General features: G+C 48.9%; 3 protein-coding genes across 5 annotated transcripts in view; 1 reads left to right on the top strand and 2 right to left on the bottom strand.

Moving 5' to 3' along the window:
• Brf (Brf RNA polymerase III subunit) overlaps positions 1 to 25,615 on the bottom strand; it is a 65,305-nt gene that overhangs the window by 25,835 nt on the left and 13,855 nt on the right. For both annotated transcript variants that reach the window (XM_089558455.1, XM_089558454.1), the window contains exon 6: positions 2,094 to 2,337. In XM_089558455.1, coding sequence (XP_089414581.1) covers positions 2,094 to 2,337 — 244 coding nt within the window. The remainder of the gene's footprint in view (positions 1 to 2,093; positions 2,338 to 25,615) is intronic.
• Positions 6,381 to 9,740, bottom strand: Sf3a1 (splicing factor 3a subunit 1). The gene is made up of 2 exons (XM_089558451.1): positions 8,030 to 9,740; positions 6,381 to 7,622 (listed from the first exon to the last, which is right to left on the bottom strand). The coding sequence occupies exons 1-2, from the start codon at positions 9,620 to 9,622 to the stop codon at positions 6,732 to 6,734; spliced, it is 2,484 nt and encodes an 827-aa protein (XP_089414577.1). The 5' UTR covers positions 9,623 to 9,740; the 3' UTR covers positions 6,381 to 6,731.
• lute (BTB/POZ domain containing protein 3 lute) lies at positions 10,166 to 17,786 on the top strand. Of its 2 annotated transcripts, none has more exons than XM_089558456.1 (3): positions 10,166 to 10,528; positions 14,212 to 14,731; positions 15,359 to 17,786. In XM_089558456.1, exons 1-3 carry the CDS (start codon positions 10,450 to 10,452, stop codon positions 16,419 to 16,421), a joined length of 1,662 nt encoding a protein of 553 aa, XP_089414582.1. In that variant the 5' UTR covers positions 10,166 to 10,449; the 3' UTR covers positions 16,422 to 17,786. The 2 variants fall into 2 exon arrangements, with proteins under 2 accessions (XP_089414582.1, XP_089414584.1); XM_089558458.1 differs by lacking the exon at positions 10,166 to 10,528 and adding an exon at positions 11,062 to 11,976.

The raw sequence follows: 25,615 nt of genomic DNA, 5'->3' as shown, positions 1-25,615 counted from the left end.
GTTGTTTTAATGTAATCTTCTAAATTTTATTATAATGTTAGAGTTGCAACTATAAAACAACATTGCAAATATAATTCAAGCACGGATTGCCAGACATTTTCTCACTGTTCTTAGAGTAAAGATATTTTTCAACTAACAGTACCTTGTAACCACATCTCTTAGATAGGTAGTACTCGCCATAGATTACATGAAGAGCCCCATTATTTTGTCACAGAACTTTAGTTATTACCCATTCCCCACTGTCACTCATGGGACATCCCGCAGTAGCGAGTATATAAGCTCGGCGGCATGATATCCGTTTGGGGGTGAGTGAATACGAGTTGCTGTGCTGTAGTGTAGCGGAGGTGTCGCACTTGTTGGTTCTTGCAAAGTGTTGTAAGCTGTGTGCCGTCACCACTGGCAGGCCTGAATGCTTGTGCGCGGGGCTGCTTCACCATTTTCGAGAATGTTGCATTTATGTTGTTTACATGTTTCATGAATGTTTGGGGAAAGTTATTCGAACGTTTATATGTAACATTACAAAAACATTAGAAAAAAAGGACATTAAGGACATTGAAGTAACATTAGAGCGTAACAAAAATGTAACATTATCGCAATGTTTCGGTGCTACCTGAGCAGGGGTCTACTCCCCTTCCTGTGAACTATGTGGCCAACATGCCATGCTATTCCATATAATCTGGGCTTACCCTCGGGACACCCCTCATCGTTGTTTGCAGCTCTTGAATCCAGACCAGTGGGAGGCTGCATTGCTCAGTCCTGACTCGGACACACAGATCCGGGTTGTGACAAGAGACCCAGAAGTCGCTGAATGCAACGGGCTCATGGCCCCTTGATGGGGCTGTAACCCCACACCATCTGCTACTCTTGCCGGCGGAAATAAAGTTTATCCTCCTCCTCCTTCACTCAGGCAATCAGTATACTTTAAAATTCCTGTTAGGTGGCACACCCACACAACTTCAGTTGTTCATCTAGAGTACAAGGTGGAGAGCTAGGGCTAAGAGCACCTGTTATCACTGCAATATCTGTCATCACGCCAAGAAATGGCCGGGGGACCGCAATACAAGTGGCGGCATTTTGTGGAGCTAGTGCAACAATGTGCGATCTAAAACTTACGCTACAGTAACAAAAAAAAATGTTTTCGTACACAGACACTACAAATGCTGATCAATAGTCTGGGTGTATGGTGCACCATGTTTAACACCTTCAGTCAGTAAACACAGTGAACACTGTTTATTGTTACTTACCATTTACTGGTCAGTAAACACAGAAGTACTGCAATAGTTATTCTTCCGTATTTTGGGCAAAGAGATTCTTTTCAGCACTTAGCTACACCTTGGGAACCCTGGCTGCACATTTTAGAAACATGTATGGCGTATAGAGATGCAACAAATATCGGCATAAGAAGCATTTGTTCTGAACAGGACACACTGTAAACTAAGCCTTTCATGTTAGACTTAGACGAAAATAGCTTTGAAGAAAAGGCAGATAAATTCATTGATGAATTGTTGAGAGTAAGATATATATTCCAGTATATCATTATGCAAAAAGGCTATAAGAAAAACGGCACGACTGCAAGATATGTGGGACAATACCAGACAAGACTTTGGCGAATGTTAAGACTTGCTCCAGCACAGGCCAGTAACCGCTGTGTCAGTTACTACTGCAACCCCAATACATGTCATCATCTTTTGGTTTATGAGTTGCACATTAAGGCCGAACAGGGCCTGTCATAGAAAACACTCAACAGTCACCACCATCATCATCATAATCAGCCTGACTAAGCCCACTGCACGGCAAAGGCCTCTCCCATGTTTCTCCAGTTAACCCTGTCCTTTGCCAGTTGCAGCCACCGTGTCCCCTCAAGCTTCTTAATCTCATCCGCCCACCCAACTTTCTGCCGCCCCCTGCTAGGCTTGCCTTCTCTTGGAATCCACTCCGTTACCCTTAAGCACCAGCGGTTATTTTGCCTAGTCGAAATCAAGAGGAAGAAGTGGGCTTGGGCAGGGCATGTAATGCGAAGACAGTCACCACATCATGACAAATATTGCGCAGGAAAAACCCCGACAGTGCGTCGGGTGACCTGGCGAACCCACCTTTTGCGAATGGTGGTCTCGCACACCTTGACCACGCGCACCAGGTCGCGGATGGTGCGGTTGAAGTCGTGCAGGCGCGAGGCGACCAGGAGGGCAGCGCCGCAAAGTCCCGACGGTCGCCGACCGGTGTGCATCCAGTCGCGCTTCATGCGCTGGACCATGCGCAGTGCAGTCATCGAAACTTCGTGCGTCTTGTCCCCAAATTCCAAATGGTGGGCGAAGCGCACGATGTAAAGGCACGGGTCTGCATACAGGGAGGGATAAACGTGGCTTCTTTTTTTTTTTTCTGTACACTCTGCAAACTTCTTTGAAATCGGGAGCACGGCATTTTATCAACACCCAGGTGAGGAGTTGCACACACAGAACAAGCAAGCAGGCCTTGCCAAATGCCCTTATATCAAGAAAAAAAACTGCAGAAGCACGAGTCATCACAGAAGCTTCATTAATGATCCAATGACGGTAAAGTATGGTGATGATGATGAATTTTTATGACGCAAGGGCATCTGTGACCAAAGAGAGCCATGGCACAAGGTTTTTTTTTACTCAAGGTGAGGTTGAAGACCCATTTCGCAAGCATTTCATCCTAAAGAAGCCTAGCACCAGGCAGGGAAAAGTGTACCCATTGTATCACCGGTGGGTACCCGGCGGCACTGGGGAATGAACCCCGCACCTCCCGCAGGCGAGGCGGATGCTCATAAGACTAGGCCACAGCTGCGGTGGTAAGGTATGGTATGGTACGGCAAGGTATAATATTTGGGGATTTAATGTCCCGAAGCTGCACACGGGCTATGAGAGATACCGTAGTGAAGCCCTCCAAATTACTTTCAGCCACCTTGTGTTTTTTAGCGTCTGCTGACACCGCACTATGAGCAGGCGTATTCACATTTGTCCTCCACCGAAATGCAACTGACGAAGCCGGATGCAGTGTCACAACCTTGGGCTCAACAGCCAAGGCCACTGAGGTACTGCCGAGATATCTTTTCGATGAGAACCTAAAATAAATTCCGCCCATCTTCCTTTGTATCACCACCTTTATTGGCCGGCAGCTTTTGAACTGCCTTTCTTTTAACGTATGCAGCTTTTAAAACCTTCCAGAAAAGTAGTGAAATTCATTAGCATGAAGGAGCACAATTAGTGCAGAATCGTCACATCGGAAGTTTCTAGATGCAGATTTTGTCAGCGAAGCCTATTAACCAAATGAACACATTGTTCCGCCTCCTGTCGCTTGAAACCGCATCATCTTTGCCAGCGATGCAAAATACTTGCTGCACTCTGCTCCGCAACACATGACACAATGTGCTTCATATTTTCATTTTTTTTTTGCCTCCACTCAAATGTTTCAACCTGTTACTCCCAGCTGAAATGTATGCCTTGTTATCTTTGGTCAACTGACTTTATCAGTTGCTCTCTACGCCCCCTGGCAAATGGCGCTTGCAACGATGAGGGGATCCATCAAACAGCTGCTGTCTGCCTCTTGTGACATGCACCAAGCAGAAAAAAAAGGCTAGAAACTTAAAGGGGATCTGAAATGGGCGCTCAATAAAGTTGCACTATGCCACGGTTGATAAAGGACGGCGCTCCACAAGTATTTTTCGACAAGCTCGGAAAGCAGGTGCTGGTTGAAACACCCATGGACGTACTTCGGACGTTCAGGATGTCTGCAGGACATCCAAGGGAGTTTCAGTGCCCATTGAGACCATTCATGGTGGCATATCACTGATGCACGTTGCTAAGGGAGTAGAAGTTGTGCACCTTGCATATGGCCACTGCTTTGGTTATACTTTAAAAGGCAGCTCTCGACAATTCTATTACAGTATTCTATCACATCATAGTTCACGTAACTCTCTCTCTCAGGTACAATAAATGGTTTTCAAAATGATGTGCAAAACAATTAGAAAACATTAAAAAAATATGGTGAACCAAAACTGAAATTCAGTTTCATCTAACACATGACATCACGACTGACCAGCCAATGATGACACAGGCAGTATCAAGGAAGCTCTTGTGTGCGTGTTGAATGGCCAAACTAGCGATTGTAAGCAAAAACTCCAACATTCTTTTGTATGAAATGACCAAAAACAACCTCGAAATTTTCTCATTCAGTAAACACATAGCAAATATTGATGGGCAGGTACGTCACAACCTCATGGATGCAACGTTGCATGCAGAAATCGCCGACTGAGCTGCCAAATTGTAAGTTTTTGAGATTAACTTGTGACGATATAAAAAAAATGCTTGGCTGTGAAATTTGGCAGTAATTACAACAGCAGTGAGGACAGCCTAGGGTGAAAGTTTCGGTTGAATGAGCAGATGTCAATAAGGCCCTGAGAAAGGTGTCTGAGGTGCCGTCAACATAATTTCAGACCACAGAGTGAAAACTTCTTAAAAATATTGAGATGGCGCTGTGGGCGCTACAGTACAAGATGACTGAGATAAATTGCACTAATTAGCTGGATTTCAATACTACCACCTTTTTGCACTGTTCCTTGAGCTGCAGCACATTATAAATTTGCAACAAATTGAAATGGCTGATCACTGTACTTGCGGACAACTTTCTGCACCACTGCAGCAAAGGCTAGGCCGGATGAGCTTAATAGGAGAAAGATTATGTTCAGCTCAGAGATGGCAATCCCATTTGGTTCTGGCCCGACAGTATGGCGAGTGAAATGCACACCGTTGAAACTGACCATGTCCCTTACAGTATTCAGAACGTAGCAGCACGCTTATAAGCATTTCTTACTTGCACCTATTCTCATAGCCAAGCTAGCAAATTTTTATGCGAAGCATACTACTTTAGCTACCACTTCAGCCCTTCACCGTGGTTATGCGCCTCCAAATCACGTGATACATGACGTCACACCACGTGACACGATGACGTCACGGCAGTGGAGAAACGGGGGCCCACCTCGCGCCGTCACTGTGGTTGTGCGCCTCCAAATCACGTGATACATGACGTCACACCACGTGACACGATGACGTCACGGCAGTGGAGAAACGGGGGCCCACCTCGCGCCGTCGCTGTGGTTGTGCGCCTCCAAATCACGTGATACATGACGTCACACCACGTGACCTAATGACGTCACGGCAGTGGAGAAACGGGGGCCCACCTCGTGCCGTCGCTGTGGTTGTGCGCCTCCAAATCACGTGATACATGACGTCACACCACGTGACACGATGACGTCACGGCAGTGGAGAAACGGGGGCCCACCTCGCGCCGTCGCTGTGGTTGTGCGCCTCCAAATCACGTGATACATGACGTCACACCACGTGACCTAATGACGTCACGACAGTGGAGAAACGGGGGCCCACCTCGCGCCGTCGCTGTGGTTGTGCGCCTCCAAATCACGTGATACATGACGTCACACCACGTGACCTAATGACGTCACGACAGTGGAGAAACGGGGGCCCACCTCGCGCCGTTGCTGTGGTTGTGCGCCTCCAAATTACGCGACACGATGATGCTTCGCATTCTCCAGGCTTAACCAATTTAAGCCTCAGCCGTTTTTTTTACAAGACAACACAAACAACGTGTTGCAACTTCCGAGTCATTACTAGATTGTGGTGGCTGTGCGGGACATCTGTTGTTCTTGCCCACACCAGTACTCTTGAAGTGGCCCGGTTAAAGGGGCAGCGAGGACAACTCTGACCAATCGCCGATCTTGGTAAAAAAAATGGCTCTTTGGTTCTTTCTGGCTCAGTTGACGTTTGACTTGTAGCAGAACATGCATATAACGGTCAGAAAATTAGATCTAAAAATCTTCCTGCCAGCCGATTTAAACTCGCGACGTCCTTACTGAAAAGGACAGTTTGCCACCGATTTGGAGTGAATGGCAATGTAGCATAGCCTCCAAGATCTGCGCAAAAAACAGTGGTGATGCACTCATTTTACCTGCAATAGGGACTGTTGTCACAAACTGCACACAGTGCTCTGTGTAGCCGGGCTGCAGCAAGATACAGCATGTTACTTTTAGTGTCTCCACATCTGTAACAACTACCCATTGAGCACGCAGTTAGAGCCATATGTATTGCTTAATAAAACACGTTGAGGGGTTAGTTGGTGTGCATTATTCCTAAAAGAGTAATTGAGCGCTAATTATTTTCGGACAATAATGAAAAACGAATATGTACCAACTCACCCAACTTTTTTCACTCGCCAATTGGCATGATCTGTCTATGTGCTTGTCTGAAAACAAGTAGTGCTCAATTACCCCTCTAGAAACAAGGCAGATGTAACTCCCAAAAATGAATCACACAGCACTCACTAGTTGCCAGGAATGCACAAGAGGATGAGGAACGACGAAATTTTATTCACACACATTGGTTTAGGCGTGACAACAGTATTCTGTGCATTGGCATCTTCAAGAAGAGATCAGAGAACACATCTGAGCAATGCTAACCATTGTCAGCTGAGCAACTGGTCTCACTTGGTTTGCCATGCCACTAGTTTGAGATGCAGGTTGAGGAACATACGCAAAAATTTCTTCCAATAACTGACAAAGACGAGCTTTTTTTTTCTGATTAAACAAAGGCATTGAGATGGCAGAGTTTTATTTAAATGGAACTGGACCAAAGTAAAAACATGGTTTATAATGGTGTGAATAGCAGAAACAAAACAGTGCACTGAATTCTGTGGCCTCACTACTTCTTTCGGCCACCACGCTCCTTGACTTGGAGCATGACGGTGGCATTTTGTCCGAGATTGTAGAACGCCAACGTGTTGGAGTCCTTGACAAACATGCCCTCGTACTGCAGCTTCTGTTTTCCGGGCGGCATTCCCAATTCCTCGTGCAGCTTTGCCTTCAACACAGACACAGTGTCTGTCAGTGGTAGGGTCAGGGTCAGTGTCTGGCCATGGAGCTTCCATTCGGGCTTGTCCTGAGCCCCCGGCACCTGTACCCGCACAGTCACGGGGCCCTTGTTCTTCGCCAGGAACTCTGCCTCTGGGATCAGGTTCTCCTCTGTCTTGCTCTTCTTGCTTGGAGGTTCGTCGTCCACGGGAAGACTTGGAGGCAGCTCTGGCGGCAGCGGAGCCATGGCCGGCGGAGGCATCCCAAACGCCATTGGCGGAGGCCCGCCCTGTGCCATCGCTAGCATGCCCGGTGGCGCCCTCATATGGGGAGCCATCAATATTCCTTGCGGAGTGGCCAACATCGGACGCGGTGGTGTTGGTACGGGCCCGTGTGCCATGATGGGTGCCATTTGAGACCGCAGAGCCGATGGTGGAAGCAGTGTGGACTGTGGTGTAGACTTTGGTGGGGCTGGCGGTGGCGGCTTTGGTGGTGGCGGTCTTGGTGCACTTACAGGTGGGGCAGCTGTCACCGGAGGTGGTGGAGGGAGGCTGGTTGGTGGGAGCGGTGGCATAATCTGGGAGCCATGTTGTGGCTTGGCGGGCCCGATCCGCTCCTTCTCCTCGTCGGGAAGGAGGCCCTTGATCTTGTGGATCTGCTGGATTTGCTCCTCGATGGTTATGTTGGCACGGGCAGCGCGCGTTGCTGCCTCCATGCTGGCTGTGTGGCCGTCCCAAGTCACCTGTGGAGCAAAAGAAAGGAGCACTGTGATGGATGTACGAGAGGTACATTTGGCAGGTGCTGGACATGCAAAAGATAATGCTCCCTCAAAATCAAGTTACTTTAGCTGCATTCCACTGTGGTACAGACGTCGCCCATAAGTGGACCAAGCCTTAATTCGATTACACAAAATTTCAGTTGCACTAATAACACACGTGACTCAAATTACAACCACACTATCCATGGGCGAATGCTGCTGTGCCATCTAAAACTTCTCACCCTCTTTCCCACGATCACCAAGACTACTCAAGGTTCCTTCGCTATTTCCCCTCTATGGCTTCCTTAAAAGTGCAAATGGCGCTCTTTGCAGACCCCACTTTCTGCTAAAGGCAAATTCAGAAGAATAAACAATTGTCAGAGGCAACGCACCTTCTCCTGCGGTCTTCTGTCCTCCTCTCCTATCTTCTTACCAATGGCTGTCTCCTCGTCACCAAAACCGAAGATATCCGTACGGCGCTCGGCGAACTGTTTCAGGCTGCTCTCGATGGCCGAGCCGGGCGCAAACACTTCGTCCTGCTGCATCTTCTCCTGAAGCGCACGGTCTCGCTGCTCGACCCAGCGCGGGTCCAGCAGCCCGATGCGCATATGCTCCTGCATCTTGTCAGCAGGAATCTTCTCGCCCGTAATGGGCGAGATGAGGTACTGCTCGGCAGTAGGCTTGGCAGGCTTGCCGCCCTTCGGGTTGTAATCCTTGCGCACCACGACCTGCTCCGGGTTCGGAGGGAGCGGCGGCAGCTGCGGCGGGGCCTCCTTTGGAGGTTGTGGCGGAGGGCTCGGGGCTCTGGCCGGCAGGTTGGACGGCGCCCCCGCCGCGTTCGTCGTCGACGTCGCCGCCGAGTCTTCCTCCTTGTCGCTGCCGGCCTCCTCGTCCGACTCGACCTCCATCTCGACCTCTTCGCCCTCCTCCTCCATCCTCTGCTGTGCCAGCACCCGCGAGCCCACGTCGTCCGGGCTGGTGGGCGGCGGGAACAGGCCCTGCTCGTTGGGCTGGTAGTCGACCGTCTCGACCACCACGAAGTCGTGCCAGTCGATCTGCGCGTACTGGACCCGCTCCCGCTCGGCCTCCTCCTCTTCCTTGCGCTTCTGCGCCTCCTGCAGCTTGGTCCACTCGACGCGGTAGCGCACCTGGTCCAGGATCACCTTGGGGTCCTCGGACTCGCGCTTCAGCTTCGCCATCAGGTCCTTGCCCGGCACCAGGATCTTGGTGTACTGCTCCAGCAGCTTCATGAAGTAGTTGAACAGGCTGTGCTGGGGCCTCAGAAAGTCGAACTGGTAGTTGCGCTGCTCGCGGTTCATCAGGTTGGTGAGGAACTGGCGCCCGTTGCGAGCCACGAACTGTGCCGTCAGCTTGACGATGTCCAGATCCAGCGCAGAGATGGACGGCGGGTCGGCGACGAACTCGAACTCGGGTGGCGGCTCCTTGGGCACGATGGGCTGCTCCACGATTTTGGAGATCTCCTGCTTGGCGGACGTCGCCGACTGTTGCTGCTGCTGCTGTTGTTGCTGGCCCGGCTTGGTCGGCGTCGGGGCGAGCGCCAGCTCGGGCTGTATCTTGCCTTCCTTCGCCTCCTTGACCTTGTGCTGGTAGTAGGCATTGTACGGGTCCCCCTGGTTCAAGAAGTTGAACTTGGCGTTGTTGATCTCGTTTTGGCGAATACGCGCCTCGAACTCCGGACCGTTGCGCGCCACGAAAGTGGCGGTCTTGTCAACAATGTTTCGCAGCTCCGGCGGTGGGTAGATTATGCCGATTGTCGGCTTGGCAGGAGCCGGCGGCGGCTCGGGCGCTGCCGGTGGTGCGGGCTGCGGCTGCGGCTGCTGGTCTTTCGGCGGCGCGGTGGAGTCGGCAACGGCAGCGGTGGGAGCGCCCGCAGTTTCCGACGTCGCCGATGACGCGTCTTCTTTGGGTGCCGACTCCTCCATCGGAGGAGGCAGCACGACCGCGTCCTCCACGGTCGGCGGCATTGTGGTTTCTCGGACCTTAGCTTCGCTTTCAGGCCGTTTATCTTGACTTTCAGCACAACGCAAAACACGCGAAACACAAATGGCGTCGTCAAGGGTTATGGCGACTCAATGGATCACAAGATCACAATACACGACGACAAGCGTTCACGTTTCAGCGTGGCAGGTAGCGCCACCATTTACCACAAGTGGAAACACGAATTAAAAATAATAGAAACGCACACAGAAATAAACAGCGAGAGACAAATTTAACGAATTCTGATTTTTAATATGTCATTTTATTTTTCACAGAGCGGCTTAATTTCTTTAATACAATCGCAATATGTCCGCCTTGCTTTTTTTTTTTTTCAGCAGAATAAAAGCGCAAAATGTTTTGTTTAGATCAATCACTAGCAGCAGCAAAAAAAGAACGGCGAAAAAAAATCAACGCCTTGATCATTTTGTGCAAAATTATGACGCAAATAAACACGGGAGATGAGATAAGACAGAACCAGTGGAGAGAACGAACAAACGGAAAGACGCGCGGTGCATGACGGGTAGTTCTGGTTTTGGGGTTCGCGACGAGCGAACGAGCGTGCAGCGCGAGTGAACGAAAACAACAACGTCAAAAGATAACGAAACGCCGCAGCAAGAAGCGCAGGAGAAGGGAGCAGGGAACGAAAAACAAAACTAGCTCAACAGCACAGCGCGCTCGTTCGCTCACTCCCTTGACGTCAAAGCCTGCGGCCGCCGGACGCGACCAACGAAGTTGCGGTCCCCGTGATGGTTCGTCGAGATCACTGAGGACGCGGTGGTCCGCTGCTCGCGCGAAAATCGCGTCTTGCCGAGAAATGTCGGCGAGGACGACGCGTCGACGGGAAGAGTCCAACAACAGCGTCACGACGGCTGCTAAGCAGTGGACCTTCTACGGTGAGCGGCCGCTAACACTCGCCTCAGGGCGACGATTTTTTTTTTTCTGCCTCAGTGTGTATGGGGTTCAAGACAGATATACTGGCGCCTGCTCCCTCGCAAGGCGCTGAAGGGGCATTTACCTGGCATTTCAACTGATGCATCCTTTCGTAAATGCGCCGATCGCCGCGCACAGGAAGGTTTCAAAGCGGCGCAGCACTGATCCTTCCCCCGTCCTTTTCCCACGGTTGTTGCCGTATCAAATGGCGGCGCGCGCAGGAAAACTTCCCAAGACCTCCGAATTCGCGGAGAGACACATATTTACTGGGCACTCTGAAGATACAGGGTCAGTGTCGCAAGTGAATGCACCGTTTGGTTTCGTTTATTTATCTAACAAAAACCTGTAAACAATTCCAATGTTGTGAACGACGGTGTAAGCACAGACGTCTGCGGCTCACTACGATCCACCTTCACTCACATTCCCGATGACGCTAAAACCAGCCCGCGGCCTCAGCCGGGATGCTCACGGGTAAAAAAAAAAAAAAAAGTGCCGTAGCATAAACATTAGAATCTGCATCATAAACATCGAAAACCACACCAGAATAAAAATTGGAATGTTGCGGAAGCGATTCGTCCGGATGCTGCCTCGGCTTTCCCCGGCTAGCCGAATCGTTTCCCGGCGAACGCGGTGACACACCGTCTGCGCGGCCTACCACAGCGGTTTCGCAAACGCTCGCGTAGCGCATACTGTACTACGTGGTGACGCGCCGCGACGCGCTAGCCTCCGTAGTTGTCGCCGCGCGCGCCCGACCTTGATCGCAAAACAACGCCCAACCGGACGACGCCTCTCCAATCGGGATTGCTTGAGTACACACACACACACGTACAGCGGCCGTTGCGTCGCAGATCTGTAAAAGTACCGCCGCCTGGATTGTCCGTTCGCGCGGCCGGGCCGCCATGACGCGTACGATGTCGGCTGGAAAGAGCAACACCATTGCCGACGCTTCGAAACGATGAGACGCACCGGTACGACAGCTACTACGACAATTATGGAAACTGCTCCGTCGAGGACTCCTCGCGCGGGCGATTGCGATAGCCGGTGACAAAGTGCGCGGGCTGGCCTGCCGATAAGGAAGACCTACGCTTAAGTCGGGTCGTCGTGCGCATCATCTCCGCACCACGGTGAAGAAAACGGTGAAAGGCCCTCGTGCTGCAAGTGAGCGACTCGAAACGCGTGACTCCACGAGTGTCCACTCCGGCGGTTTCTTCACGCGCCAGTTTCGGTTTCGTCAGTCAGTGTCGGTGCCTGGCCTGCCGGTTTTCTTCTTCGTTCACGCTGGCGACGTTGCCCTCAATGTGAGGACGCCCCAGAAGCTGCCTGCGCGCACAAGTCACCGACGACGCAGAAAGCGGGAGCTTATATATGGTTCTCACGAGGCGCATGTACCGCGTACAAGAACGTCGCGGAGGTGGGTGTCACGCGTGAAATTCTCGCGCATTTTCTTAGCGCATCACGCTTATTATCAAGCTTTGCTCGGCTGGTAAACGTTTTGCTCGGAAACGGATTCGTTACCTCATCATGAGGTACTACCTGGAAAGCTGGTTCAATGAGTTACTTCCAAGGGGGCTTTTCCGCAGTCATATCAATGTGTTAATGACAAGATCTGCAGTTACGTCACTAATGAATCCTGTGTGAACACTCACTCATCCAAGGAAGCCATCATGTAGAGAACTATTGCGTTGCAACTCTCTTCAATGACCGCGCTTTTTCTACCACCCTTCTTCCATCTTTACTCCTCTGTTCCCTCCCCTCATGTCAGCGAATATTCACGCCAGCTAAAATCTCCGTTTTTCATTTAAGAGCTCTCTCTGTCTCGCGTTAATGCTACTGTTTGGTATCACACAGCAACAGTATTTTATGTGACGATTTCTTACAATTCCGAGAACTTCGGATGCAATGCTCTTGGTCGTAGCGAAGTTAGTGGCTCAATACGCTTGCGGTGACACCACTAACGCTGCTACCCAAAGAATAACACTATTGCTTCGCCACACCGCAACCGGAGAAAAGGAAGTCAATCGTTTCAAGAAGTGGAGATAGTTGTGATCATACACATCAGTGAAAGGCTCTTCACTCTACTCATGTTCTCGGCTCAATCAATATACGTAGGGTGGCACTAGTACTGTTGCCATGCAAGCAACAACATATTTGCCTCACACCTCCGCCACACACAAACACACAAAAAACGAGCATATCAGTTGTTGAGATAATTGAGATAAGACAACCATGTAGGCTGAGATAACTACAAGTAAGGCATAATAATAAGAGTTTAGATAACTTCTAAAAATGAGGTGATAGTATTGCAGCCGGCGAGTAATGAATCGCGAAAGTGTATGTTTTTGGTTAACAAACTTTTGCCCTGGGAGACTTTCCTGTCCAGATGCTTGAGCGAAAACTGGTTGCAAATGTTTGATAACAGATACCCAGTTTTTTTTATCGTACCGTCTTGTAAACATGCACATAGAACATATTTTTTCTGACCTCACATCAGTTTTTACATTTCTTACTGATGGAGAGTGTCTAACATTATTCAACGGGAGACATAACGAATTCTTCTTGCATAATCACCAAAATGTGAATTGGGGGAAGGCGAAAGGGGACAGAGTAAAATGGATATAAATCGCACTGCCCTGACTTCATTCTTTGATGAGCAACGATTTAGGCACGAGGAATCGTTTTTGTTTTAATCGACACCACTACAGCATTCTGGATACTTCACTTTGGTGGTGTCTAGAGGCATGATATTGCTGTTTTAGGCAGAGCCCTGTTTTGAAGGTTTACAAGCTGTTGGGCATCCATGGTTTGCTCAAGTCAGAATTTTATTCAGTGTGCTTACAAAAACTAGTGGCGAGCATGCGAAAGCCTTTTTGGCCAGAAGGGGGCAAGCTTCAATTCCAGGGCACATACTTGATGCCATTTCCTAGCAGCCAACACTAAAGAGGCCCTGCACCAACACTAAAGAGGCTGTGCACCTCTGGATCACTTTGAACTAATTTTCAGAGTTTACTGTACACAGGAAGTACATCAATACAAATGAAGTCGCTTGCAGAATCAGTTACTTGCTTTCGAATAGTGTTTTCATAGGTGTACCACGATTAGCAAACCGCGGCATTTACACTGTGAACATCATGATAAAACAAAAACAAGAAGAAAGCCACCATTATATCTGTGAAAATCTGGGAAACAAGCAGAAATATGACTGCCTAATTGATATTTTAGAGAAGCGAGTGATTTTGAAAGCTCTCGAGTCTCGGCAAAGTTGCGTGTTTTCACCATAGCCTGTCCTAGAGTGGTGGCTTTTTTTCCCTGCAATGAGTGCTCCTCTCTAGTCCCAAGCGTTTTGGAGAATACCCCAAGGTAAGAATACTGCTCCACTTTGAGGCACTCCTCTAGACATGCTGGACTTGACACTGTTCCTACTCAGTTTGGTCAAGTTCGCTTCACCCTGCAGTCTGCCAGCTGTCCTGGTTAGCTTTGTAGGTAGAATGACAGCCCCGGAGAGGTGGTATACAGTTCCCAGTTCGACCTCCGAACCAAAATGAATTTTCCTTCAACTGTGCAGTTTGAGAAATCTGCTTAGATGTCCTTGGTTGTCAGATCAGTGTGCTCGTGGTGGACGGAATTAAGTAGTTATCCGTACTCGCAGGCCAGCAGCCAGCGGGTGGCGGCGGCACCCAGTCGCCGACCAGCCCCACGCTGCCGCAGCAGCCCCCACAGCAGTCCGTCTCCCCGCCCCCCTACTCCGCATCACCACCGCCTGCCTACCTGCAGTGCCCCAGCCCCCCTCCGGGCCCCCTGCGTTCACCAGGGGGCTCCAGCAATGGATCCGCGTCGTCCTCTGGAGTAGCCGGGGCTACCGGTGGAGACTCGGCAAACGTGCCACTGTGGCTCGGCCCTAGCCAGACGAGGGACCCCAACTGGCAGGCTCTGCGGACGAGCGTACGCGAGCGCAACGCGGCCATGTTCCGCAACGAGCTCATGAGTGACGTGCGGTTCGTGGTGGGACCCAAGGGCCCGCAGCAGCAGATGGTGCCCGCGCATCGGTACGTTCTCGCCACGGGCAGTTCGGTGTTCCACGCCATGTTCTATGGGGGACTGGCCGCACCGCCCGGGCAGGACATCGAGATACCCGACGTGGAGCCAGCAGCTTTTCTGGTCCTCCTCAGGTCAGTCTCGCAACGTTTTTGATGGAAGAATGGAATGGTTTCTACGTCTTGCAGAATGCTCTGTGCTGCAATTCGCTGATGTGTTGAAGTAGTAAAACCAGTTGTGCCTCTGTAGTTGTGCTCTCTCCATGAACATATACGCAGTTTCACACCTAGCGTGCTGCCAAAGGTAGATGTGTCTATTCATAGTACGAACACATTGCGTTTGAAGCTTGGAAGTTGGCGGAATCGGAGCAATAAGTGAGCATGTGACACTACTTTTCCAAAGCAGCTGGTGTCTTGCAGTGTGACAGAGTGCAAGTACTTTAATTTTCAGTGTCTGGCAGTTCATTTTATATGTCTTGTCTCTAACCGTGGATTCAAGAAGTGGGTGCGATATGCCTTTGCACATGCACCTCTCGCACAGCATCCCATGCAAAGAGTGAAATAGAGTATGCAGTCACCTTCCTTCTGGCGAGAGCTACTGGTATGCATTGAAGCATTGCAGTCTCGAGTGTGCAACTTGTCACTGTCTGAACATATGGAGTTCGAGGCACACATTCCTGTATAGCTCTCTGGCCCATCCCATTAAAGCTACGTTGCAGCTTTAGCTTGTGATTGCTCAAGTCACCGCTCTTTTTGCCACAGGTACCTGTACTGCGATGACATCACACTAGAGGCAGACACTGTGCTAGCCACACTATACGCTGCCAAGAAATACCTGGTCCCACACCTGGCACGTGCCTGCGTGGCCTACCTGGAGACCAGCCTGACTGCCCGCAACGCCTGTGTCCTTCTCAGCCAGAGCAGGCTCTTTGAAGAACCTGCCCTAGCCCAGCGCTGCTGGGAGATCATCGATGCTCAGGCCGCCCTGGCCCTATCTTCCGACGGCTTTCCCGATGTCGACCGACCCACCCTCGAAGCCGTGCTGTCCCGCGAGTCCCTGAACACCCGCGAAGCTGTCATTTTCGAAGCGGCCCTTGCTTGGGCCGGCGCTGAATGCACTCGCCGGGGCATAGATCCGACTCCGGAGAATCGCCGAGAGTGCCTCGGAAATGCGCTGTATCTCATCCGGTTCCCCGCCATGTCCCTGCAAGAGTTTGCCGACAATGCTGCGCAGTCCGGTGTGCTGACCCTCCGCGAGACCGCAGACATGTTTCTCCACTTCGCGGCAAGCCGCAAGCCTGCAGTGCCATTCCCAGTACTGACGCGCCAGGGTCTGCCTATGCGTGTCTGCCGCCGGTTCCAGTCCTGCGCCTACCGTAGCAACCAGTGGCGCTACAGGGGTCGGTGCGACAGCGTCCAGTTCTGCGCCGACCAGCGCATCTTCCTGGCCGGCTTCGGCCTGTACGGCTCGAGCAGCGGTGCCTGCGAGTACCGCTCGCGCATTGAACTCAAGCGCGGTGGCAAGGCGCTGGCGCAGTGCGACACCCGCTTCCACTCGGACGGCTCGAGCAGCACCTTCCGGGTGTACTTCGACCACCCCGTCCAGATCGAGGCCGACACCTATTACACCGCTTCGGCCGTGCTGGAGGGCTCGGAGCTGAGCTACTTTGGCCAGGAGGGCATGAGCGAGGTGTCCGTGGGCAGCGTCACTTTCCAGTTCCAGAGCTCCTCGGACTCAACCAACGGCACCGGGGTCCAGGGCGGACAGATCCCGGAGCTTGTCTTCTATGGGTCAGCCAGTCCGCCGGAGTCGTCCACCTCATAGCCGTGACGTTGTTGTGACACAGAGGGTCACCAGCGGCTGCTCGCTCCTATGTTTCTCTTAGGACGAGGCCAGCTGACCAGTGTTCTTGTGCTGGACTGCTCCCAAATGTTCCCGTGCTCTAGACAGATCCTGCTACACCGTATGACACAGCCAAGTGTAGTAATACTGTTCATCAAAATGTGTGTTGCGGAGGCAGCAGCAACCGCATGAAGTGTACCTAATGCCCACGCACCTTGTCGAAGCAAAATTGACTCTGACCAATGTTCCCACAAGGAGGAGGGGTAAGGGGTCTCCAGCCAATACCTAAGGTGCTCTGGACATACTTTCGAACCACTGCCGATGTCAGACTCATCCTTTAGAGACTGCCCTTCTGGCGTAAAGATGCATTGTGTTGCAAGATCATGGCTAGATTTAGGAAAGCTTCCTTTTCTGTACGACTGAACAGCGGTGAAAGGGACATTGATCAGGGCAGAGAGACACGACACGGCACTGTCCTTTTATGTGCAGGATTCAGGTCAGGTGTGGCAGCTTGAACAGCAGAGAGGCAGCTAAAAATGATGAAGCTGCTCTGAAAGCGCACGAGGCCTGTTAGCAGTGCTAAGCATGGCAGGACTGCCTGCTTATCAAATTTCATGTCCTCCATTACGGCATGAAGCCAAGTTCACTGGGGCTGCTTCGATCAACTTATTTCCTCAAAAGACGAGCGACAAACGCTCTGTAGTTCACATCGCCCAAAAATCCATGTCCTTTTCATCGTTTTGCCACGACTCCCTACGACGCAGAGAGGAAAAGAGACCAAGCTCTTTACCTCTGCAGAGCTCCGAGTATTCTCATTTTAAATGAGCAACTGTTCAAAAGCGTTCTGTCCGACAGCGACTCTTAATGGCGCTGGTGCAAATTTCATCGCTGCGAAGCATTTCCCAGTGCGTCGAGAAAAGCTATTCTCCTCTTCGTAGCTGCAGCTGTTTCCCGGTTTTCTTTTGGCTGTTATCCTTTATTTTTTTTGTGGGCACGTGTGTGTTTTTGTATCTGCGTGCGGTGCTTCTCCCCACGGATGCAACTGGCAATGGGCAGCTACGTGCGACAACTGTGCGAGAGTGCCGCAGTGTTTTCCCCAGCTGATCAGTTTCATTGCTTTGCTCGCAGAGCCTCCTAAAAAAGCAGCTCTTTCAGCTATGCAGCTACTCGGAAAACTTGCTGAGCGGAATTGTTTCAAAGCTGCCCCAGTCATAATCCTTCATGTTGGCAACACTGCTCATCCTATTCGCCCAATGCATTTTTTGAACTTCTTTCGTCAAAAAAGAAAGAATCGGGCAGTGGAGTTTTTTCACGCAGAACTTTTCACTTGAGGGAATGTGGGGGGGGGGGGGGGGGGTTAACCTGCCCTTATAACAAGGTGTTGAAACTTGTCATATCCAACAAGCAATGTGGCACAGCTCAAATTCTTGCATCACTCCAAATGGCTCTTTCTAGTGTAATTTAGCCATGGCCATTGAGCGTTCATATCTTCTGACTAAAAAAAACCCATTCTTCAAACACTCCTGAAGCAAGCCTGAGCACTTGTCGACATCAGCTGGCTAACCTGTTGACAGATGTTGGTCAAATGTTTAGGGGAATCCCCCAAGGTGGAGTAAATTTGTAATAAGGGAGTAATTACTCATTGGCATCCACCCAAGCGCAGCCATATGGCTACAAAGCTTGCCGTCCCGGTTAGCTCAGTTGGTAGAGCGACTGCTCCGGTGAAGCGGTGGTCCCGGGTTCGAACCCCGGACCAGGACGAATTTTTCTTTAACTACGAAGTTTCTGAGAAAGCTGTATAGCTTTCCTTTGTAGCTGTATGGTTGCGCTTGGGTGGATGCCAATGAGTAATTACTCCCTTATTACCTGTTGACAGATGTTAAGTCACAAACAGTAAGCTTGTAAAGTTATGACACCCAAACGTCCCGCCAGCAAAGTAGACCCAACGAGCTCGTAGCGTCAATAGTTAATGGCCTAGCACCCACCAGTCAAAGTATTCTGTAGAAATGGCAAGCTGCTTGTTACACTGTGTCCACATCGTTCGCAATATGAAACAAACCTCATACGTGTGTGCCTGTGTGTGTGTGTTAAGACAGCGTGTTTAGATGAGCACTAGCTCTCTCAAACTCAGTGTTAAGCGTACTTCCGTTTCTCTCTCAAGGCCGCCACAGATGTTGCAGCTAACTACGCTTGCGACTCGCACACCGCCTTTTTGCTCACTGCCGCAAGAAACCCATAGTTTTGAGTGAACGTAATAAAATCTGTAGCTATTTTTTACTAACCACCATAATGCATGTAGCTAAGTAGGGATTAGCATAACTAGAATGCAGGCTTTCTATTTCGAGTTGAGTAGTGTTCGCATCTGACTTAAAAATCAACCTGTCTACTATTCTCTCCGCATCGCTGATTACTTAGTTTCAATGCAAAGTGCACGTATACATGTATTGGTGAGTGGTTGACTGGCAGTTTTCTTCATCATCAAATGAAATTTTGTGGAATTGCTAACAGACTCTTTCAGCCAAACAATATGCAGCTGTGAAACAGTATGTGGAGGGCAATTCAAACACTAACTGTCTATTTGCTTTCAAGGGTTTGCGACATATCTTCTCGTTTTGTGAAGTTTTACACAATATATTTTTACAAAGTGTTACGGTTGCTTGAACGAATTCGTGTGACACCATGTCTGTATCAACGCAATAAGAAACTCATTCTGTGTGATTATGCTACAAATTTTTTTTAGAAAGGACAAGGCAGCTGTTACATTTTTTTTTTTTCATATTTCAGGCTGCAAAACTCGTCACATCTTATGGGGTAACACAAAAGAAAATGGTTGGTTTGGTTTATGAGGGTTTAACGTCCCAAAGCGACTCAAGCTATGAGAGACGCCGTAGTGGAGGGCTCCGGAATTTTCGACCACCTGGGGTTCTTTAACATGCACTGACATCGCACAGTACACGGGCCTCTAGCATATTTCGCCTCCAAAGAAATTCTAGCCGCCGCGGCCGGGATCGAACCCGCGTCTTTCGGGTCAGCAGTCGAGCACCATAACCACTAAGCCACCGCGGTGGCCAAAAAAATAAAGTGAGTCATCCTCTCCTAGGTTTAATACCACCACTGCACCTCCGTACTGTATCAACACTTGTTATCATTAGCAATAAGTCGATAAAACAAGCCAAATGCTTCTATTCAACGCACATTATAATGTGCTGATCTTTTTACCAGAAAGTTTACAAATTTTTGGAGGGTGCATCTATCGTGTGGACAAATGTGACAATGTTTTGCTCTAAAATGGTTGACATGCTTTACAGCCTTGAAGAGTGTAATTATTGCGTATTGGAAATCCTTGTTCACCTACTATACATTTATCCTCTACCATCTTGGTGACGAGCGCAAAAAACCCTTCATTTCATCTTTTCAACTGGACTCTATTTTCAAACAGTTTTCTAATGTGTGACAATATATGACAAATTGCTGCTATCATAGTTTACAAAAAGAAATTATTTAAATTGTCAAGACTCCTGAACAACGATTCTTTTCCAGGAGACTGAGCATGTGGAGCTAAGCCTTGAATGTTCATCACGCCTGCGCAGGTTTGCGGGTGGAACTGTTTGTAAATGCACGGAGTTCTTTCCACCACTTGCCGAATGAAATGTTGCTAAACTATGCCACAACAAAGCACACAAGGGTTGTGACTGTCTTTGTGACTGTGTGCGGCTTTCTTTTATCTTCACACGCGGTGCTTCATTTGTCCTGTAACAGTCGCACTACGGTCGGGTGCAACTTAAGTCTGCAGTCAAGCTCCGCCCACATTCAGGACCGCCACGCAGAATTCCTCCGCGATGAGAAGGTTTTCTCGTTACTTGAGCAAAAAGATAACCACCAGGAAAAAATACGAGCTCTAGAATTTTGCCTGGCTTGTTTGACATAGCCAAACATTAAAAAGCCAATTTCGTTCTCTGTAGTGCTCGGTCAGTGGAGTACTACAAAACACCATCGACCATGGCCCATTGTTGCCAACTGCTTTTTCAAGTTGTACCCAAATATAGTGAAACCGCTTTTTTGGGTTACGAAATCCATTTCGAATGGCCTTCCCTTCCTTCCTTGCTGTGACCTAAGCTTTTCATCATGTGCAAATAATAACAATAATAATAAAAAAAACAACGGAGGGGAAGGGGGAAGGCGGGTGTTCATCGTTCACCTGTGGCCCGGGCCGAGCCCCATTTCAGCCGCCTGCCCGCGTGTTCCAACTATGCACTGTTACCAGTTTCCAGGGGCTGAGTGTGCCCCCTGTAGCGAAAAAAATATATATGTACAGGCCAGAACTGAAGCCGTTCCAACAGAATGCAATAATAAAATACTGTACAGCCTGCCTGCTTCTTGTCTCTCCTCTCATTTTCCATGTGCATGGAGTGCACCGCAGGACGGACCACACCCCGTGGTGCTGCGGCGTACCAGTCGCAAAGCTGGTCAGAACTGCTGAAACTTCCTCTATACTGGGAAACTGGTGCCACTCTTTCATGTGGCTACCGTTGCCCTCCATTTTACGCTTCCTCTCTACTTTCTCTTACGCCTGTTTTGGCCTGGCTACGAGCAGCTTTTGGCTTAGTCTGGAAAAGGGTCAAAACCTAGCACTAATTGTTAGCACGAAGACAGCACGAATTGTTACCCAATCAGTGGGATAGCGGCAAAAAGCTAACAACAATCGAGGTGTGAAACGGCGGCAAAGCTTTGCTCTTCATATCTGCCGACAAGTTTTGACCCTTGGTGGGAGCTGTTTACAAATAACAATGGACAAAGAGGTACTACAGGAAAGCCAGTCAAAAGGGCGAAACGTTGCTGCCTTCTTGGTATAGACACACTGATGAGTGACGCAAGCAAGATGCAGCGGTGTTGCTATCACCAGGTGGGGTAATCCAAAGGCATGGGCCATAGGAATGTACATGAACAAGAACTTTCAAAGTACCGTATTTTCCGGAGCATAAGACACACCCGCCATATATGCAGACGCACCCCAATTTACCCAGTTAGGCTAGTAAGGCTTAATTAAACATGCTTGTGCGACCATCGCTAAATACACTGTACCTGTGAGAAGTTCTTAAGCAATGCTAAGTGATCGAAAAAGGCAACACTCGCGCCATACCCGCCCACGTTTTAGCAAAAAATAAAAAATAAACGAAAAAACTCTCCTTATGTCCATAAGAACATTTTATATTAACTTAAAACCTTCGAAGTCTTAATCTTCGGATGTGCTATCAAAAAGCTCGCCCATTTCTGGAGGCAACGCTGCTGAAACATTCTCTTTGCACTATGTACACGGAGCAAACATAGTTGCAATGGGTGAATAAAAAAACGCCGCCTTGACTTGGCTCGTCTTGGCAATGGCGAGAAGCGTGATTTTCGCCATCTTTTGGCACTTCACATTACTTTTGCTTGGGGCCTCTGAAATGACCACTGTTTATGAAACCGCATTATCGGTGGTGATATTTTTTGGGTGAAAAAAGCTTGAACATGAACCTGAGCAATTTCTGAACTCTGAAAAAAAAAAAAACGAAAAATTCGCGTATCAGATTCGCGTATAGGACGCACCAGCAAGATTTTTGGAAAAAAGCCGCGTCTTATACACCGGAAAATACGGTAGTTATCTGATTTCACACTGCACCCATGAGGTTGTTCTTTTGTTATTAAAGGCTGAGTATAATGCCATTTCAAAGCCAATGTATTTTAAAAAAACAGAATATGTGCACGCTGGAATTGCCCTGGGGGGGGGCTACTGGGGCTTCTTAATCAGATCTTTAGTCTCCTGAGACAGCTTCCCGGTATCCTGTCGAACCATCCTACTGCCTACTTCTACGGCGCAATCCTTAGAGGCACTGGGCATCAAACACTACACCTCCCACATGCATGGCAGATGCTTAAGCCTCTAGGCCAGTGCTGCAGTGCAAAAAAGGGCCACAAATGGGTTTTGCCGCATGTGGCGGATATATACAGCTTAAATACATCAATGATCCATCAAAGGGGGGTGGCCCAAGACCCTTTCCCCAAGAATTCATCCGAGAAAAGCCAAGTACCAAGCGGGTATAAAGTTTGTACACGTCAGAAAAACTGGTGTGGTGGGTACTTGGTGGCACTCGCTATCGAACCCCGTACCTTCCGCTTGCTAACCCCAGGTTGCGTAAAAAGCCCAGTGCAAATGCAATGTCCATTATGACGCGTTGGAACACCTACGGTACCTAATTCAAACTGCATGCACTGTTGTACAGCCTTTGTCAAAAGTTTGGAGCCCAGGGGGGTTTGCTTCTGAGCCACACTGTGTGGTTCGTAATGCATCTCCAGCGCTCCAAATTTCCTCAAGGTAAGAAGATTTCTGGTCCTGCTTCCTCCAATGGGTAGGGCTGCCACGAATGCTTCAGGAGTCCCACCACAAGGCTTAGAAGCAAACCCCCTGGGCTCTAAACTTTTGACAAAGACTGTACCACATCATCATCATGCATGTTCCTTTTCCTCGAGCGCTGGGTGGAAGGAAAATGATAGTCATTGCCAATTGCGTGGTCATTATTTTTGAGAGCGACAGAGCAAAATAAAGTGCCTGCCATGGCACAATGGAGAAGGCAGTACAAATCTTGCACTGCAGACCCAGTCCTGCGTGCCTGATGCACTCAGTTTCAGCCCTGTACGGGGAAAAGCAGCACATTTCCTCTCGCTCCACAGCTTTAGAGAATGCCATTTTTCTTTGTTTTAAAATCTGATATGGCATTGCCATGTCCACAGCTTCGGACTCCATATCAGCGCTGACCGCCATACTGAGTTAATTAAAAGTTTTACTAGTGAGTTTTAGTTAATTAGCTATCAAACTATGGTGGATTTTCTAGTAATTTAAGTCTGCTGTGGCTGACAGTTTGCTCCTGAAAGGATTTGATTTTACTTCTATGTCCAACTCCTTATCTTTACGAATTTAGAATTTTGAAGTGTCTGCTCAAACATTCGGTATAGTACATCACACGCACCAGTTAACAGTGTTCATCTTAGATCGAACAGGGACCATCTAACTACTCGACACGAAGGACGCTGTGTGACAGGCAGTCATGTTGTGGGTCCATATGATATCGGCACCACTACTGAGCGAGGCAGGAAATGGCCACTCAATAGGAAAAAAATAAGAAAAAATTATATTTTTCCGTTCACGGTAGCGTTTGCAGCACGGTGTCAAGTTGACATGGTTCAAAAGTCAGCTTTAGACGCCAGCTCTTCAACTCTGAGCCAGGCCATGAGTGGCAATAGTATTCCAAATTAAGATGAAAACCAGAACAACACATTCAAGCCTTGGTGTTCCCAGAAACGACTGCGACCAAGCAATAAGCAAATCTTGAAAGTGCACTCGCACACTTCCAAATGTGGTGCCAACAGCGACCACAGAGAAACTCAAAACATTCAGAAAAAAACATCCCACTTCATTCACAACCGCTACAGGAGACTTTCTTCAAAAACCGAACTACACTCATTGTCCGGCATATCACGCTTGGGTTCAAGAAGAAAGATTCATCAAACTGACATGTTTTATAATCTGGTCCATGGTACAGCATACGTGAAGCTTAGTGATTATGAAACTACCAACTCTGACCAGCTTACACACTGTCCGAAACGTGGCAGCAATTACGCATTTTAACATGATGTTTATGTAAACATATGTAGGCAGCCCGTGTGGTTTAAAATATCTACCTTAAGTTTTGGGATGGTGTTCTATTCATCAGGTACGTACACAAACACACGGTATTAACCATGCATGGTTTCTATAGTCATCCACTGTTTACAGAAGAGGGTATACACGGGGCTTGTTGTGCTTGTATTCTTCTTTTCAGACCTTCAATGTGGCCCCTAGTAGTATAGATGTAGGGGCGTACTTGGCACTTTTTCTGTTTGGGATGCTTTTTTTTTTTTTTCCCAGTGGCAAGGTGACCCCAACCAGGGCCAAAGTGTAAATACTTGTCCATAATGCTATGTTAGCAGCTGTCGCTTCGTTTTGCCTGATTAATGTAATGCCATGTTTGATCTGCCTGCGTGTGTGTTTTCCTGACAATATATCTGTTGTTATAGTTGTTTTCACCTGAATCCGTGGCTCCGTCTCATTCACAATGCTGAACACAAACCGGCCAACATTGGGCTTCAAACTCCATCCCCTTTTGCCTCGATTCAAGATGGTCCCTCACATTTCTCCTGAGCTGTGACACATACAAATGTCCCGACAAAATGCATTGTCAGCTAATATGCTAAGAATATTATAGAGTTGTTCCGTGTAATGTTTTTTTTTTTTTTTTCCCATTTCTGCACTTGTATTCATACACATGTATCTACCCCGCTGTTACTAGTTCTAATTGCATTGTACTGGAGTGTCTGTATGATGGTATTTCATTTTTTGGACCCATGACTAGCCTACGGCTACGAGTCCAGACAGTGTTGGACACATCTTTGTGTACTTTTAAATGTAAATAAAGAATCTGAATTTGAAAACATGTTTCAATACAGTTGCTTCCCCCACTGCTCATGAAGCTTCCTTTTGAAGTAGTTAACAAGACATGAGTTGAAGCCTTCTTAGCAGCTCTCAACGTCACTGGTGCGTTTAAGGGGACACTGAGGAGAAATTGAAGTTGGCTTGTATCGACAGAATACCAGCTTCTGATTACAAAAACGCCACTCATACTGACAACAAAGCTCTTGTAACGTAGAAAAGAGCAAGAACCAAAATACAGGTATCGCCACCACAGGCCAAACTCGCAAGTACAAGCGTGATGAGGTCATAGGACAAAACAGTGTTGCTAGAACCAATGGTTCTAGAAACACTAGAACACGAGACGCCACAAATCACTGAGGCGCAGCCAATGCATGCGCAAATCTCCTTGACGGTGCCAGATGGCGCCACGTGCCCGGCAGCTACGCGCGCCTGAAGCATCGGGACCAATCAGCACCTGCTCATCCGCAGTAGGCTGGCTCCCGGTATTCCGCTAGCGGTAACAAGGTACACGGCCATGGTACACGGTATGCTAAAGCTGTCTATTTGCGAGAACTTCGTTGGCGACTTCGAGAACGATATCCATCGTAACGCTGGCAAAACGCCAATGCAAACGTAAGCGAAGCGACTGTAGCGACGGCCGCAATATATGCCTTCAACGTGGCATATATTG

Source organism: Amblyomma mixtum, chromosome 8 (assembly GCF_055824585.1).
Source record: "Amblyomma mixtum isolate Tamu chromosome 8, ASM5582458v1, whole genome shotgun sequence".
Taxonomy (NCBI): Eukaryota; Metazoa; Arthropoda; class Arachnida; order Ixodida; family Ixodidae; genus Amblyomma; species Amblyomma mixtum.
This window is presented reverse-complemented; position numbering and strand designations above follow the sequence as displayed.

Excerpts from the sequence above, each read along its gene's own strand:
- Sf3a1 (XM_089558451.1), bottom strand. The coding sequence starts at position 9,622 with ATGCCGCCGACCGTGGAGGACGCGGTCGTGCTGCCTCCTCCGATGGAG. Across the intron at positions 7,623-8,029 it reads ACAGAAGACCGCAGGAGAAG|GTGACTTGGGACGGCCACAC; the intron begins GTGCGTTGCCTC and ends TTTGCTCCACAG.
- lute (XM_089558456.1), top strand. The coding sequence starts at position 10,450 with ATGTCGGCGAGGACGACGCGTCGACGGGAAGAGTCCAACAACAGCGTC. Across the intron at positions 10,529-14,211 it reads TAAGCAGTGGACCTTCTACG|GCCAGCAGCCAGCGGGTGGC; the intron begins GTGAGCGGCCGC and ends CCGTACTCGCAG. Across the intron at positions 14,732-15,358 it reads GCTTTTCTGGTCCTCCTCAG|GTACCTGTACTGCGATGACA; the intron begins GTCAGTCTCGCA and ends TTTTTGCCACAG.